This window comes from Haliotis asinina, chromosome 1 (assembly GCF_037392515.1).
Source record: "Haliotis asinina isolate JCU_RB_2024 chromosome 1, JCU_Hal_asi_v2, whole genome shotgun sequence".
NCBI lineage: Eukaryota > Metazoa > Mollusca > Gastropoda > Lepetellida > Haliotidae > Haliotis > Haliotis asinina.
Window position 1 is genome coordinate 103,237,822 of NC_090280.1, and position 17,435 is coordinate 103,255,256.

The following is a 17,435-nucleotide window of genomic DNA, read 5'->3' on the forward strand; positions in this document are numbered from 1 at the left end:
TATGTGGCATCAACCTTTACTGATTAGGGACTTCAACTTGATGAACAAAGATTTTGACTAAACAACCTCTAAATTCATGACAATCTGGTATCATTAGAAACAACTACACATGGTGAATCTGTTATGAGGACACTGAAATGATGGACACATTTTGTGTCAATTTGTGACAAAGGAACAAAGTGAACTCACAGCTGCAACTTGACTCTGTTTCTTTTCCCGAGCAATTCGATCAGCCCTGTTGGCTGCCACCTGTAGGGGCGTCAGTGGGGTGTCATAGATAATGCCACTCTCCTGCAGCACTGCAGCATGCTTCGGGTTCTTCATAGTCGGGTTGACCAGGGTCTGCCTCAGCGTCGGGGGCCTCTTACCAGCGATACCCTTGACGGAGTCGAAGCGGAGGGAGTACAGCATGGTGACAGAGTTGTTGCTGTCCTGGATGTACAATTGGCTGGTTCGCATTGGACGGTTGTTCTTGGTCTGGGGAATGAAGGCATGACAATCAGTCTTGGATCAAGAAGGAACAATAATGTATACATGCATGAGCTCAATTACTATGTACTGTGGCAGTGCCAAGCTTTGATGAAAGACACATATGAATAGTTACACATTAAATATCTTTCCTGACCAGCCTTCATTGGCATTGCAAGAAGGCAGGAAAATGGGTCTGTGATGCAACATTTTCTCTGACCTTAGCTAGTATTTACAACAATCATTCATTCAAATATTATTTGTTTATTTATGTTTTGTTCAATGTTACACCTCTCAATATTACTGTGGTTGGACTGCTTCCCTTAAACAGTCAGGACCAGATCAGATAATCAAGTGATCAGTATTATGAGAACTGGACAACACACATCAGTTTTCCTATGATTTGAAAAGTTTAATATCTTCTCACAGACTAATGAAACTGGCTGGTTGTGATGAATGGCAGTCATAGTAAACTGGAATCTTGAGCCTTCTCTTTATGTGAGCTTAACCACATATCCTACCTTGTATATCCCCTTTGTCTTCTTTTGTTTCCGAGGGCTGATATCATACAGGATCCTGCCCTCCTCCCTGGGAATGATAACATTCTCGTAGCGACTACGACATTGCTTGGGGGAGCGGTACACCCGGCTGCAGCTGTTGACAACATCGGCAACGAGGTCCCAGTTGGGAATGTGTGCGGGAGCCACCACCATCAAGTTGAGTGGCAGACTCAAAAGTGTCTGCACAGCCTGTAACAGAAACACTAAAAGATGTCAAGTTTGGCCCAATACCAACCCAGTTCATAGAACATGCCATTACATTAAAAAATGAAAACTCACTCAAACTGAAGTCGTTTTATGGCTGATAATTTTGAAGGGAAACTATTGCCAATCACCACTATAAAAATATTTAGTTAAATGCTCTTAAATGAAAATTATTGTGAACTGGGGGTGAAGTCCACAGCCAAGTTCTACAAAATGATCAAAGCATTAAGGTATCTCGTATTCCTTAACACAGCCTTACAACAGCAAAGCACATATAACCATAACACCTAGGCCTTCTATAGACTCATCACCTCATATCACAATATTGCAGGTAACTATTGCACACCTGTAGAAGGGCCCAGTCCTCATGAATGAGCCATTCTGGGTGGTCGGGTGCCGTGTCAAGGACAGGCTTGCTTGGCACAGCAGGTGCTGCTGGACGGTAGGGTTTAATCAAGCCTTGCTTCAGCTTCTGTAGCTTGGCTTCTCTCCTCATCTTCAACAATGCAGCAGTTGGCCGATCAAACAGGGAACGTGGAACACGTGGCTGTTCTTCTTTTCGTTGTTTCTGTTTGCGAGCTAAGGGAAAACACAGGTTGAAAATCCAAGACACATGAAAATGTAAGTTTGTGAAACACCTTCAAGTGCAAAAAATCCTATATTTTTTAAAGATATTTAGATAACTTTATGACATGAAGTAGAGACTGTACCACCCAAATATCTACTTGTCAAGTTCCTTCCAAGAGGGAAATTCTCAAAACAAATTTTTACGACAAAAATGAAAATCTAATGCAAATTCAGGACATCGAACCAAAACATTTCACAGTATACCTACAATGAAGTTATCAAATATGGAAACCTTTTATTAACTGGAATCCATGAAGACTTCAGGATAATCATTGCTGGGGAGACATTTCACACATGGGTATGATACTCAGGTACATGCCTTAACACCTGGGCTATATGCAGCAAAACAATTGACTTACTGGTGACTGTCTCTATTCGTGGCTTCTTGTGCTCCTTCCTCACATACACAGGTGGCAGCTGCGTCTCTGTCATCACCGCTGGCTCATACAGGAAGTACATAGTCTGGTCAATGTACACATCGTTGTCGTCCTTTGGCGGTGTTGGAGGAGCCCACATCTTCATAAAACAGTCAGTTCAGTTATTTAAAACAGCAGGATAGAACTCTTGATTTTCTCAGAACTAAACCAATATATGGCAATATTTGTAGGCAATCTCTTATTACCATTTAATGTAAACATAATTTTTCTCCAGATATTTTAACGTAAGGAGCACACACTCCTTATTTTATCAATATAGTAGTAATGGAAAACCTTATGAGTACTGGAAAACTTAAAGCACATTTAGAATACTGCATGTTCAGTACCAGTAATTTTGTGTTTCCTTTCATATAATGCACATAGCTACTCTTAGTCTAAACAGGTCAATAAAAAATAAAACAATACTTTTTCTCATAAATATGTCTGTAAATGGTTATAACACACTAAACCACAGCTGTGGTGCATATCTGCTACGTTTTCTAAATTATTTCCTACCGTATATTTTTTAATCGGTACATATGCCGATATGGCCCTTATCTGGAGCCCTGCAAGGATACTACACTTATATGAATACATTATCTGTGTTCCTTCAACTTATTTACTGACAAGGACACAAACAATTACCTCAGCATATAATTCCCTCTGGACTTATGCCCATACTGCCAGAGGCTCTTTGTGCCTACTGTATATTTCACACTTGCATCTCAACTTATTACCACTTAATACTTTTGGTTATTCGATTTTGGAGCTCGCATTTTTATCATCTTTTCATGAACCCTTATCACAATGTCATAATCATCAATACTGTCCCTTTAACATAACCTTTATATCTCAATTCATGATAGTGATCTGTCTTCATCTGGCACGGACAAGGTCAAGGCTGTTTGCCAATGACCATTAGACTGTATGTACCTGAACAGCTATAGGATTCATCCATGGCACCACAACTTGCAGTAGAGTTACATCCCTTGAGTATCTGATTGCATGTCTGAATCCCTGTTTACCCTCACTGATTCCCCTAGAGTGGAAAGCATCCAACCCCTGTATCATTGCAATTTTCTTCCGAAATATACTTGGCATGCCTCATCTAGGCATGTGGAATACTTCTCAAGACAGCTTTAAACCCAACCCTATCGGACTATTTCCCAATTCTCTTATTCTTACAGCAAATGGCGGTCAACAATAAGGGGATTAAAGAAGGAATGGTGTTCGTTTACTCTGTGCACAAAATGTGTATGCACCGTCAGAACCAAATGACTATAGCAAATTATAGCTCAACAAATTAGCCAGAATGGACAGTGCACCAGTTTCTCTGACATCAGCTGATCAGCTGATACCCGTTTCTGTCCAGTTATTCTGTGTACAGTTATGGAGTCTTCTAAATAGAAAACAACTCACCGGCATAGTTTCTGGTCCCAAGTCCGATACATACACCTGTAATTAGAGCAAAATCTTACATTTCTTCTCATTGGATTTTCATACTCCCACACCATTTTGTATAAGAATCTTTGAAAAAATAACTAAGGGAAAGGGAATTACTATGTGAGATGCAGCAAAAGCAACAAAAAAGTCCCACTTTAAAACCTCAAATCAAGTTTTAGTGAAGTAACAGGAGAGCATATGCTCACATACTGTAATACAATACAACACTGTCACGTGACTAGTGTCTGCTCCTCCATTAAGAGAAAGCAGAGTCAAAGTCTGCAGTAATTCTATTGGTAGAATGCATTCCCAAGGGAGAGAGTTCTATGAAAGAAATCCAAAAGCTGCCATTTCACCTCAATCTGAAGATATGTTCAATCTCACATGATCTTGGTCAAACAAACCTGCAGTGGCCAGGCAAATCCACAGAAAATTGGATATGAAAGATCCTGAGTACAGTTTGTGGTAGGCAACTGTTATAAATGTTGTAAATGTTGTGACTTTGATGTCGGAGCAAGAGGATTTATTCTGTACCAGCAACATACAGCCCGACCTTCCCCTCCCTCCCTCCTCAATGCATATGTATCAGATGTGAATGGTTGTCCGCTACCCTTCTGTTCAAATCCATTACTTCAACATTCTCCTTTATGGCTGCTAATTTTCTTTAAAACTTCCCACATCCCACATACCAGGAAACAATATTTGCTGCTACGTCTGCACACCAACCCTAGCTTACATTTACGAGTTTCTAAGCTTATTTGAATTCTACAATCAGCAAGTGAACAAATTCATGCAAGTAGTCATATAATTCTGTTAAAGGCTAATCTCAAAGTCACAACAGGACACTATGGTGTTCCATCTTTCAAAGACTTGAAGAATTTTGAAAGATCATTAACTTGACCCCTTCAAAACCGGCATGGATCTGAATTAATAAATGTGTCATTAGTAATGTCTAGGTTTAAGGATTTCAAATACCATGTATGCAGGTATTCCAAGCATTCGAAGATAATAAAAAAACATTGATTAAAAATGCCTTTCCACAGAAACCTATGGAAGAATTCAGAAGACACGATTTTTCAGCCAGAATATTTTCAACAATCTGGATATTCTGCAAATCTCAATAAAGCCATACGATAGTACAGTCTCGTGTAGATGGTAACTGCTGTAGGTGTAGTTCATCTTGGAAGTCAAATATTGTCAGCCTTGATGAGTGTAGGTGTGCGTTGTGTGTGTAGTCTGCATCTCACTTTGTGGCGTGTGTAATGTGGGCCAGTGGCACAGCGGACAAGGTGGTTTGGTGCCTATCACTTTAGTCTTAGCAATCAAGGAGGAACATCAAATGAAATCGCATGCCTGGCCAACCCAAATTACACTCAACCTGCACTAGAACAGAGCACTGTTAGTGCAATTGATGGGCTTTTTCTTGAGTTATGAACATGGCAAACATACTCATCAAAGTAACAACCATAGGGTTTTAGGAGCTAACCTTTCAATGATAAAAAAGCAAACTTTCAAGAAATGTCTAACTGACATACCAAAGAACAAAAGTTCAGTTTATGTTTTAATTTGTCAGACAAATGTTACCAGCATTTCACTTAACAAGAATAAAGCCCAACAATAATTTTGGCAGTGCATAAGTGAGACACAGAATACAGATTAATTGGCGTAGTTGTTCATGGAATTTCGTTGAGACACCAAAAACCTTGAGCAGATCAGTGCTGTGGCTACCCGGCCGGTATTACACATGCACAACAGAGTGAAATGAGATGCACACACAGGAACATTTAGAAAATCTTTTATTCTCAGAAAACATTATTTTGACATTTTCTCAGACATTTCCATTATTGTTTTCATACAGATGCCACACTTCATGTATCATGACTATATACATCCACATCTCACAACCGCACTATGTCAATATGCAGTCCGCTCAATAAGCAGATTCACACACTTGCTCATTGTAACAAAGTCATAAAATTCAGGCTAACGCAACAGATATAGCATCATTCTTTCAAAAATAAAAATCTTTCATGGACAATACTTGATCATAAAAGAGAAAATAATCATACTAGCATCAAAGTTATGGTGGAAGAAACGAAGGTAGCTTTTTTGGCATAATTCGGCTTTGATCAATGTTACAGCCTTTTAGGCTAAGATGCTTCTCTACTTGACAAACAACCACCAACTATGAATCACCTTTAACAGCAATAGAGCAGACAGCTGTAGGAGGAAGTGCCACATGCAACACAGTAATGACCATTTCATGACATATTTTCAGTGCCATGTTCAGTAAACACCCCCACAGTGAAATCCCCCCTCCCTTGAGATGTGACCATACAGCACACGAGCACAGACACCCCCATCTAACAAATCGAGGTAGCATGATCAAAGGCTTACAAACAAACCAACCTAACGTAAGTTTCTTTTAGGCTTTCACATGAAGTACTTTGTCAGATATGAATTGTCCGTGACATTCATGTAATATGCACAAATAGTAGATTATGTAGTATCAGTTAACATGGTTAACTGTTATAATTCTACTGAACACATTTCCTAACATTAACTGTATTTAGGGGAGATCATCCTGTGTCACGAATCTCATTCACTGGATGGCCATTGCTCTCTTGAGAAGCTGAACGAGTCTTCTTTGGATTGACTATGACAAAACTCTGTCCTGGAATAGCTTGATTCAAGTTAGCCTGAATAATCTGGTGTCTACTTAAAGACACAGCTTGGTTGTTGCTGAGAATAGGAACATGGAGACTATTCGTTTTGACAATATTGTAGGCAACTCCTGGTATTGGCGATGCTATGACATGTTGGGTGGGAGGGGCGGGGGCAATAGACACAAGGTTGACGCCTCCCCCAAGGATGCTGGTTTGAGGAAGAGGTTGTTTTGCAGCTTCTTGGAGAGAAGCTCGACGGGTACGGATAACAAGATTTGGATTGGACCATGGAGGGGGTACAGAGTTCTCCTTTGGAGAAAGAGGAGTCGGCTTAACACTGACAGGGGATCTGATACGAGGGGTGTTATTAAAAACCTGAGTTGGAGCAGGTGCAACCAATCTCGTCTGCATTTGGGAAATAACAGAGTTTAAAGTTGCTCCTCCAGGGGAAATTACTCGTGCAACAGGTGATGACACTATTACTTGTCCTTGTGCAGGCCCTGCAATGACCTTGATGGGCTGGGGAGCTGCATAGGCCTTTCCTTGGGTTATGACTATCCTATTATGGGGAACAATAGCCCTGCCTTGTGGTGTGTTGATAATTACATTGCCTTGAGTAGGAAGGGTCAATGGGGTGCCTGGAGTAGTTGCCAGTGAAGAAGCTAAGGTGGGAACTTTGAGAATGGGCCTTGAGCCAGTCTGCTGGATGAGTGGCTGGATGACCTGCTGTGAGACAGCTGGTGCTGAGACTCCAGATATCCGTGTCGGATCTGCTGTAATCTCAACCACACCGGCAGGTTGGGCATTGGGAACAGGGTGGGAGTTTAGTTTCAATGCATCAGCAATATTAACAGCCATCGGCAGGGATGTGGGGGACAACAGTGAATTAATCTTTATCTCTTTCTTGGCCTCTTTCTTGGCCGACTTAACAACTTCTTTCTTTGGTTTGGGAATTTTGGGTGTTTTTTCCTTAAGCTCTTTAGGACTAGTCTTAGGCTCTTTTGGAGTGCTTTTGGGCTCTTTTGGAGTACTTTTAGATTCTTTAGGGGTACTTTTGGGCTCCTTGGCAACCTTAGGTGTAATTTTAGCTGCTTCTTTCTTGGTTGTTTTAGGAGTGTCTCTCTTAGGGCCAGGTTTTGATTTTAGTTTGGGGGTAAGTTTCTTTACTTCCTTCACTGGGCTGAGATTAGGTTTGATAATTTCATCTCCTGAAAGTCTTAAATCACCGGACTTCTGCCGCAATCTCTGTGACCTAGGGCTGATATCCTTCACCTTCTCCTTGGCCTCATTCAACCTTGCACTACTCTTTAAAGGCCTGGACTCCGGGCAACTATCAAAGTCATCACTAGTGTATGAGGAATTTTTCTTTAGTCGGTTTTTCTTCTTTTTCTTCACCTGGTTATAAGCATCATCCCGAGAGTATGTGTACAACATCTCGTCTTCCTCTAGTTCAAGGCGGCGTTCTTCTTCCTCCTTCAACGCCTTGAGCCGAGCTAGCTCCCACTCCTTCTTTGAGTTCTCGATGTCCTCCTGCAATAGGCAATCAATCAAAAGTTATAGGGGTGAGAATGATTTAATGCTGATTTTAGCAACATTCCAGCCTTATTGTGGCAGGCCACACCAGAAATAGGCATCACACCAAGCACTCATGATGGGAAATGAACCTGGACGCTTTATTCACTAGGTTACCCCACTGCTACATGGCCCCATCCACAGCATTATCAGTTGTTTTAGTAATTAACACCAAACAATAGTCAAGTCACATGACAGCGGTCTGTGAATAACTGTGTGAACTGGAGAATCTTGTGACTGATACCATAAGCACCAATTCGGGTGATAATGGTACGTTGGGTTTCAACTAAGTCACCAGTCAGGCAACATACTCAATAATTGTACATCTGATTGCTTTTAAATATGTTTCCAGGGGGCTAATATCAAATGTAGTGATATTTTGTCAACTGAGGATTCTTTCTAGACACACAGGACAATTCACCTGATGACATCAGTTGCCCTGTCCAAACTAACAAAATGGACAAGACTAATTGACTGAGTTTAGATGTAAGCAGATTTTAGCAATATTCCAGTAATATAGCGGGGCACACCAGACTTGGACTTCACGCTTTGTACCCATGTGGGGAATCGAACCTGGGTCTTCACAACCTGACAAGTGAACACTTTAAACACAAGCCAATCCCACAGACCAAAACTGGATAAGAAGTCGTAATTATCGCCCACACTGAATCAGGAACAAAACACACTCAAGTTGAAAGGAGAAAGTAATAAAAAACATTACATAGTCCTGAATATTCTTTATTTTAAGCATGAAGAAATGTACCTCTGCAATCATGAGTTCTTCAATGGTCTCTGGTTCCATCTCGGCCTCCATCACTCCAACAGCATACCGCTCGATAGGGGTAAGCTAAAAGGAGACAAGCATGATCAATTATAGTTAACTCCAAGATTATTGAACATCAGTGACTAACGAAGATTCACAATCATTTACTGAATGAAACACTGCAAAACAGGTGAATCGTGAAAGCCTTGAGGGTATCAAGGCACAAGTCAAAGGATATCAACTTCAATAATTTGAGGAACAAAACATTTTGGAGGATATTCACCAGTAAGAACAGCTCTGAAACATCATTTTCTTCAAAGTAATGCAGCACACATCCATAAACTCTTAACATTTATGTGTATATCGTCTAAATGCTGTTCAAGAAGTATGTCATCTTGCTTCTTAAGTTCCAAGTACTATGTTTATGAGATTAACCAATGAGTTGCAGTTAATTACAGATTATCTGTTCATCAATGACAAAAAAAGGAGAATCAAAGTGATGGTGGAAACATCAACACCTGAACTTCAGCATTTAGATTTACCTCCTTGTCCAGCTGAGCTAGCTCCAGCTCAACCTTAGAAACTTCATCATCCTTCTTTGATTCAGCCTCTTTCTCATCCCAAGGAATGGTTTCATCAAACTCTGCCAGTTCTGCCTTTTGTTCAGCTTTAACAAGCTTCACTGCAATGGCGTCAGTCTCATCTTCCGCCTTGCTGAGAGCCTGAAACACAATCAAGTTGAAGAATTGTGTGAGCTATTTCCTTCCTTCTTTTTCAGCTGCTGTCCCAAACAATGGACTCTATATATCAAACAGAGATAAAATATTTAACATGCAAAAAAAAAATCACTTTTAATTCTCAATCTTTTCAACCATTAACACTGAAACAAAGACTATTACTTTTGTACAATTATTTGTTTTGTTCAGTATGTGTTCCATCCAGGATAACTTGATATGTAGCATATACAGGAAAGGAAAGATTTTCAGATAAGTCATAACATGTTATGTGTCATTTCAGTGTCTAACTGCTCCTGTTAGCAGCTTCCCATCTATATAAAGCCATCCAAACACAGCTAATGTATGTTTGTTTCAAATTCATTTACATTCACTTTGTCTTTGCTAAATCTTTACTGACATGCTTGTAATTACTCACCTGTTCAAACTGTGCCAGCACATTTGTTTCTCCTTCGGGCAGTTTCTTAGGAGGTTCTTTATGGAGTTCCTTCCCTTGTTTCATGGCAGCCTGGGCTTGTTTCTCCTTGGCCAGAGTATCTAGACCAGAGGGTTCCTCAAACAGTTCCTTGATTGTGTGCTACAAATGGAAAAAAAAAACTTTTGCATCTGATTCTACATTATAATATCTATTAACCAAGCAAATGTTTTTTGTGTGTCTAGTGAAGAAAAAAACATATAGCGACACACAAAACTACATTGTCACAACTCTCAGTATAAAAATACTAACAGTATTTTTACCTTGCATCATTCTGGAGGTGAACACCCTGATATCAATGTGCTTCTATGGTAGTCACTTTAAACAGGACTTGTGACATGTATCATATCGATGCACTGTTTGATGTAGAAAACCTGATTTGGGCAAACAGTGACATGCAAAAAAATGACAACCAAAAGATATCATCAGCACTGACCCTCAGCATCAGAGGTATGAAGACAACCAAACCACTCACAGCGAGTGTCAATTGCCTTCGGCAATATTCCACCATCATCAGGGGAAACACCAGAAATGAGCTTCATATATTGCTAACATGTGAAGAATCCAACATCGGTCTTTGGACCCCTCAAGTCAATGGAGTTGACCACTTGGATCTTTATATGACAGCATTAAACAAGTACTGGTGGTACCAGTTCTAAGCTGTGGTAGAGAGCATCGCTTACCTCCTTGAAGAATGCAGTGGTGAAGTTGCCTCCCTCAATAGCCAGATCACCTAATAATCTCTTTTGATTTGCTTTCTTGAGAATATTTTCCTCAATTGTTCTCTCACTGATGAGTCTATACAACAGGAAAAAAAAAGAAGTAAAATGTCAATCACAGATAAATAGTAACCAAGACATGTGCATGCATGCATAGTCTTAGAAGAAAAGCGTGCTACTAACAACATGCTATAAACACCGCTTGAACTTTCTTAATGACATTATTGTTATTCAAAAACACTGCATCTTAAAACACTGCAACAGAAAACAATTTATCAACATTTTCTTACAAAATCCTACCACAACTATTACAATGGTTGGTTTATAGCTTACTGTTGCATGCAGCAATATTCCATCTATGTGGCAGCAGTACGTAAACAAACAAGTTTGGACCTGGCAATCCAGCAATTAAGATCATGAGCACTGTTCTACCCACTACTGGGATACAATCACATAAGTTGCCTCTTACAACACAAATGGGTTACTGAAGACCGATTCTAATCTGATATTCAAGGGTCAGTACAATAATGGCTAACACACCCAGAAACAAGGCATGGAAGATGGTGAAGATGATCTGCCTCTTCGTTCACAGTTCTATCAAGTAGTACTGGAGTCTTACCTGTATATGTGAACATCCCGGGTCTGGCCAATCCGATGGCATCTGTCCTGGGCCTGGGCATCCATGGTTGGGTTCCAGTCACTGTCGTAGAATATCACAGTATCTGCCCCTGTCAAATTGACGCCAATGCCGCCAGACCTTGTTGACAGGATGAAGCAGAAAATACGACGATCCATGTTGAACCGATCCATTAATGCCTGTTAATCAGTCAGAAAATGAGATGTTAGAAGCATATTTCTTAGAGTTTGTTGTGAAGACAAGCTGGGCGCTGCTGAAGTATTTGTTCAAGGGAGAGATTGAAAAGATACTGTCATTAAATCTTGGTTTTACTCTTTAACTAAAAGTTTATTATCACAAAATTAATCCTATTACATGATGGACAATTCTGGTGGTAAGGCTAATAGTCTATAATGGTTTTGGGTGAAAGTGTACAAGTATGTGCCTCAAAGTGTGGGGTACCTGTCTCTGCTCTACTCGGGTTGTACCATCCAGCCTGAGATATCGATGACCGTGGTAGCTGAGAAAGGCCTCCAACACGTCCAACATCTTTGTCATTTGGGTGAAGATGAGGACTCTGTGACTTCCTGATTTCAACCGATGGAGCAGAATATCCAGGGTCTGAAGCTTACCTGAACAGTAAGAATACTAGATACTTCCAGGTCACACTACATGCACAGAAACATACCTGAACAGTAAGATAACTAGATACTTCCAGGTCACACGACATGCACAGAAACCTACCTGAACAGTAAGAAAACTTGATACTTCCAGGTCACACGACATGCACAGAAACCTACCTGAACAGTAAGATAACTAGATACTTCCAGGTCACACGACATGCACAGAAACCTACCTGAACAGTAAGATAACTAGATACTTCCAGGTCACACGACATGCACAGAAACCTACCTGAACAGTAAGATAACTAGATACTTCCAGGTCACACGACATGCACAGAAACCTACCTGAACAGTAAGATAACTAGATACTTCCAGGTCACACGACATGCACAGAAACCTACCTGAACAGTAAGATAACTAGATACTTCCAGGTCACACGACATGCACAGAAACCTACCTGAACAGTAAGATAACTAGATACTTCCAGGTCACACTACATGCACAGAAACCTAGACATTCATTTAACTAGATATATACATAGTTTAGGCTGAATATTTCAGACAAGGTGTCCAACCACTCACAATGTGTGATCAGGGCATAGGTATCTGATGTCTTACTCTTCGAGATCAATAGCAACCTGTCTTACAAGATTGTCAGACAAGTGAATCCTTTTAAAGTCTCGATATCACAAACCAATCCACATCTTAAAATCAAAGAAGTAAAGGGATAAACTATGACCACAAATGAAGGTAATAGTATCTATTAGTTCAGTGACTGGAAGCACACTGAGTGGAGTGGAGTGGAGCTGGATGTCCCTTTTCACAATATTCCAGCAATATGAAGGTGGAGGACACAAGAAATGGGCTCAACACAATGGGTATCAAACTTGGGTTCTGGTGTCAGAAACAAGGACTTTAACCACTACGCTACCTCACCTCTCCACGATCAAGCTGAATTAAAACATACATCACAAGAGATTGATGACTTTTTTGCAATTAAAGCAAATATACACCAAAAATACAAGGACACTGACTAACTTACCACAATCATACTCTATAAGCCTGAGCTCTGGGAACTGGACCATCATTCTTGTTGAAAGACTGTGTAGACATGCTGTTTGGGGTGAGACTTCCTGATGCAGCATGAAAGACATTCTCTTCTTGGCTTGCTCAGTTGATGGACAGGGATGAGAGACATGCATCTTTATGGTGGGAGCAACCACTGAAGGAGTGACGAACAAGTACCTGAAAAGTCATTAACATGGTAAGCTTTTACACTAGGTACATGAAACCAGTACACCAAATGTACAAAATGGCCAACTGACTGACAAACCACAAATAAACATAGAGCGTGACATTAACAGATGAATTTGGTGGTATTTAGCATACCATATAACTTCAGATTTCAGCTCGTTCTCCACATACTACTGCTAGAGGTACAGACACCATTTAGTTAGTAAAACTTGCAAAAGACTATTTCAGTCAAGTGGTAATGTAACATGGTATCTCAATAACTAGCAGCTGCACTATCAATCAGTCTATGAAATCAGAAATCTAATACTACTGATATCTTGACCCTGTATCATCCCAATCTTTCTGCATAATTCATAAGGGTAGACTCACCGTGAGAGAACGTCCCTCAATTCCTGTAAATACTGTTCTGGAGTGTGAATTAATTGCTTGAATACATCCGACTGTTGCCAGTAAAAGTCTGGGTGATCTGGTTTCTGACAATGATGAGCACACAAACACTGCACATAACCAAGCCCATGCCACAGGTTGTCAACAACACGGGTCCTTGATAAAGATTGCGTCACATCCACTGCCTCACACAAGTCTTGTCCATACACTGGCTTTCTCTCACAATGTCTCTTATTCATATTTGAAATGTACTCCAGCTTGTTTTTCCGTCTTTCATGTTTCTTTACCCTCAGACTCCGCTGTAAGAACAAGAAAAATACCTTTGATATCTTGGATTATTGAATGTATGTGGCTAATATTATTTCCAGTATTAAATCTTTAGAATTATGAACTCATAAATACCTTCTTTACAAATCTCCTATATGTCTCATGCAGTAGACACCATTGCCAAGAACGAACTAGTCTGCAGTTCCTCTTGAACTTGTGTTTTGGATGTTTTTGTTTGCTTGTTGCAGCACTTGGCAATATTCAAGCTAAATAATCGAGTCTGGACCTAACAATTCAGTAGTCAACAGCAATAGCATTACTTTACGCAATCGGGATACAATGCCACGTGTCAACAGTCAGCAAACCTGACCACCTTATCTGTGAATTGCCACTTGCGACAAACATGCCTGAAGATCAATTCTAACCTAATTGTTTAAGCATCATGAGGGATTTTCAGGAACAGCTTTGTTTATCAATTTTCAGTAAGCCTGGACTGATGGATTTGTGGTCAATAATGTAATCCTTGATGTAATGGTGCATTGGACACATTTCAGAGGACCCTGACTTCAACCCTTGCAGTTTTCACATACCAAAAACAATTCAGATTTCTCCTCTGCTTGTTCTGCTTTAAGCCTCCGCTCCCGTTGGTCATCGGCTGGAACACTTCTTGTTGCCATAACAACAGGGGCTATGGAATCGGCTGGTTTGCTTGCAACCACACTGACCTGAGCCACAGTGGCTGAAGGCCGCACATTAGTACTGGGGACAACTGGATGAAGAGAGAGCATGAGGATCAGTGTACAAACCTGGTGTTCTCCACTTCTCATACAGAGATGACAGGGAGCTCACTATTCTCATTTCAAAGTTGAAAAATTTGACATTGTTGCAGATGTTCATAATTTGTCTAAAAAACCATCATTGCTTTTGTGACAGAGTGAATGTTCTCAACCACACTGAACAGCCTAATAAACATGAAAATCAATGTTAACACAAAACACTGATTGCTTCACAAGTTAGAACATAAGCAGGTGTATACATGAAGATAAAGCTCCTCCCCTAAATAATAGACAGGGTTTGAAATTAATTATAACGCACTGAGATAGCAAATTTGCTTTTCAAAATCCTACTTTGCTACCTTAAGAAAAAAAACAAAACAACCCCCCTCCCAAAAACCAAAACACAAGAGAAGCAACTTGCTACCTGGTATTTTTTAGGGAAACCGCTTACATTCATCAACTAGACATCATTTTCAAAGGAGAGATCTTTGGTGCACTCATAAATTTACTTCTACTGGTATTTTGAAAAAAAGAAGCAAAAAACAGTACTCAACATAACTATAACACAGTACCATCAGCTCAGTATACATTACTGCTTCGTATGTTTGATATCATCCTCGATATCTCCAGGGTATATGTTCTGACAAGTCTCCAACTATACCCTGGATGCATCTATGGCTATTATTACCTCCCTTGGCTGGCTTTTTATTAAAACAGGTGTACATGCTGGGAAGTTGAGTGGACCACAGTTACGTGAATCATAACTCACTTTCACTTTTAAAATTATCTAACCAATTGCTTGGCCACATAAACCATGCACAGGTTCTCTGAAACAGGCAGAAGGACTTCTTGCATTAATTTTTTGAAAACTTTTCGGACCCATCAGTGTGTCTGTACGATTTTCCCCAAAATCAGAGTCGTATTGCGAACAAACCTTCAAAGCTGTGACCATTATCTTTGTTGCCACTTGCAAGTTTAGTTTCAATGGCGGCTTAGCTGATAGACTACTATGAGAATGCAGAGACAGCAAAGGGAGGTAATAAAAGTTTCGGGCCAAGCTGTAGATGCTTCCAGCGTATAGTGGAGATTCATCAGAACATATACGCTGGATATGTCAAGGATGGTTTGATGCGGACATTTCATCATTTCTTCAAGACATAAGGGCGATAGAACGGTGTCTGCTAATGAAAGTAAAGGTATTACTTTTGCATAACTGGATAAATACCTGTATGTAGTGGTACTTATCACACAATGAGCTGATTGTGTGATGTACTTTATGCAAGAGGTAAGGGACTTTACTTCCTTGTTTCCAACCAGATAGCAATACTTGCTACTTCATAACAAAGTAAACTTCAAACACTGTAACAGTTCTGATAGAGACTTCAAGGGATCATTTCAGTCAAACTACATTACTGTGCTCACAAACCTTTTGTAACTGTTGCCGTGGAAGTGGTACTGGAAGTGATGTTTGTGACAGGCGTGATAGCTCTTATTGTGAAAGGCATACCCTCTGAGCTGACAGCCATTGGGGTGACCCTCATGATGGGTTTCTGAGCGGAGAGGATGCTACCAGATGGCAGCTGTACGGCAGGCACACTCTTCACTTGAGTAACGGTTGGCGTAACTGTCGTATTAGCTGACATAGGGGAGCTTGCTGTCAACGAAGAAGCAACATTTAATGCTGGGGACCGGCCATTTACTGAAATGAAAGTTGTAGAAGATTGAGACACATGTCGATTTACTACACTGCTTCACTTAAGTAGACTCCAGCCAGGTCACGGTGACCTGCACTCGACAGTTTGGGTCATCTGGTGATAAACACAAGCTACGTTTTCAGCTGTTAGTGTTTAATAATACACTGTCAAATTATCCCTACGATCCCTGAGACTAAAACACATCTAGCAATATCTATTATTCAAAGTCAGATTTTTTTTAAAGCATCAAGTACATTTTCTTTTTTCAACACAATATTTCAGAGGTTAACTCTAACAACATATTATAAGATATTAATAGACATGAATATATCTAACTAAAACATACTTATTTTATAAATATGCAAGTTATTCCATTGTTCAAGAAGTGACAAGATCGAGCAAAAGGTTGTTGTCAGACATACATACCAATAGAGGATGAGGTGGTACAGGTGGTAGTGGTGGTGGTGGCGGCTGCAGTGGAGGATGAGGTGGCAGTGGACGAGGAAGCAGTAGACACAACATTTTGTACAGGTATCACAGGCTGTATGGGAGCAGCAGGGCTGGACGTGGCTATCAACTGCTGACCAGATGATGTCTGAACTATTTGGATGAGTCCAGCTGAAACAGATGCAGGGAGTTTGCTCGAGTCCTGTATTGGAGCGTCACTGGGACTTATACTCTAAGTTTCAGTTGTCTTTGACAATAAAATAGGGGTCCCTGATACTTAAACATGACTAATAATACCATTTGGTCATATTGTAGTAATTCCATAGGCTAACTGCTAGTCTCTGAAATGAACATATTTTACTTAAAAACCGTCCATAGGGACAAAAAATAAATAAAATGAAATGGAGCCCTGAGACTTTCTTCATTTTCAGAGACTAAACAAATGTGCTGAGTGATAATTTCTTGGAATTTCTCAACACGTGCAAAGATCCTTATCACCCATTACTCACATGCCACTGAAGGTGTATGTGACAGGACTTTTTATTGCCCCCAACATCACCCAACCCAGCCCGACCCCTACTCCCTCTCAGTGTGGTGTGGGCAGCTCAGGGGAAGTATCAAGTGTCGCAACCACAAAGCTCAGGGTTAGCATATCTTGAGAATAATGCTATGGCTGGAAAACTTGATATATACAAAACTCCCAACAAAGATTGGGATACATTTTT

The 17,435-nt window shown here is 40.3% G+C and overlaps 1 protein-coding gene across 6 annotated transcripts in view; it reads right to left on the reverse strand.

Moving 5' to 3' along the window:
- The window catches only part of LOC137257380 (helicase domino-like), a 78,686-nt gene that overhangs the window by 9,761 nt on the left and 51,490 nt on the right, over positions 1-17,435 (reverse strand). For 5 of the 6 annotated variants that reach the window (XM_067794751.1, XM_067794743.1, XM_067794736.1 and 2 more), the window contains 17 exons: positions 16,690-16,881; positions 15,996-16,268; positions 14,384-14,562; positions 13,509-13,825; positions 12,928-13,130; positions 11,726-11,895; positions 11,267-11,463; positions 10,612-10,726; positions 9,872-10,030; positions 9,262-9,441; positions 8,720-8,803; positions 7,780-7,914; positions 3,695-3,730; positions 2,219-2,375; positions 1,579-1,811; positions 990-1,217; positions 190-477 (listed from right to left, as the gene is read on the reverse strand). In XM_067794751.1, the coding sequence (XP_067650852.1) occupies positions 190-477; positions 990-1,217; positions 1,579-1,811; positions 2,219-2,375; positions 3,695-3,730; positions 7,780-7,914; positions 8,720-8,803; positions 9,262-9,441; positions 9,872-10,030; positions 10,612-10,726; positions 11,267-11,463; positions 11,726-11,895; positions 12,928-13,130; positions 13,509-13,825; positions 14,384-14,562; positions 15,996-16,268; positions 16,690-16,881 (3,146 nt within the window). The remainder of the gene's footprint in view (positions 1-189; positions 478-989; positions 1,218-1,578; positions 1,812-2,218; positions 2,376-3,694; positions 3,731-7,779; positions 7,915-8,719; positions 8,804-9,261; positions 9,442-9,871; positions 10,031-10,611; positions 10,727-11,266; positions 11,464-11,725; positions 11,896-12,927; positions 13,131-13,508; positions 13,826-14,383; positions 14,563-15,995; positions 16,269-16,689; positions 16,882-17,435) is intronic. The other variant, XM_067794728.1, reaches the window with a different exon arrangement.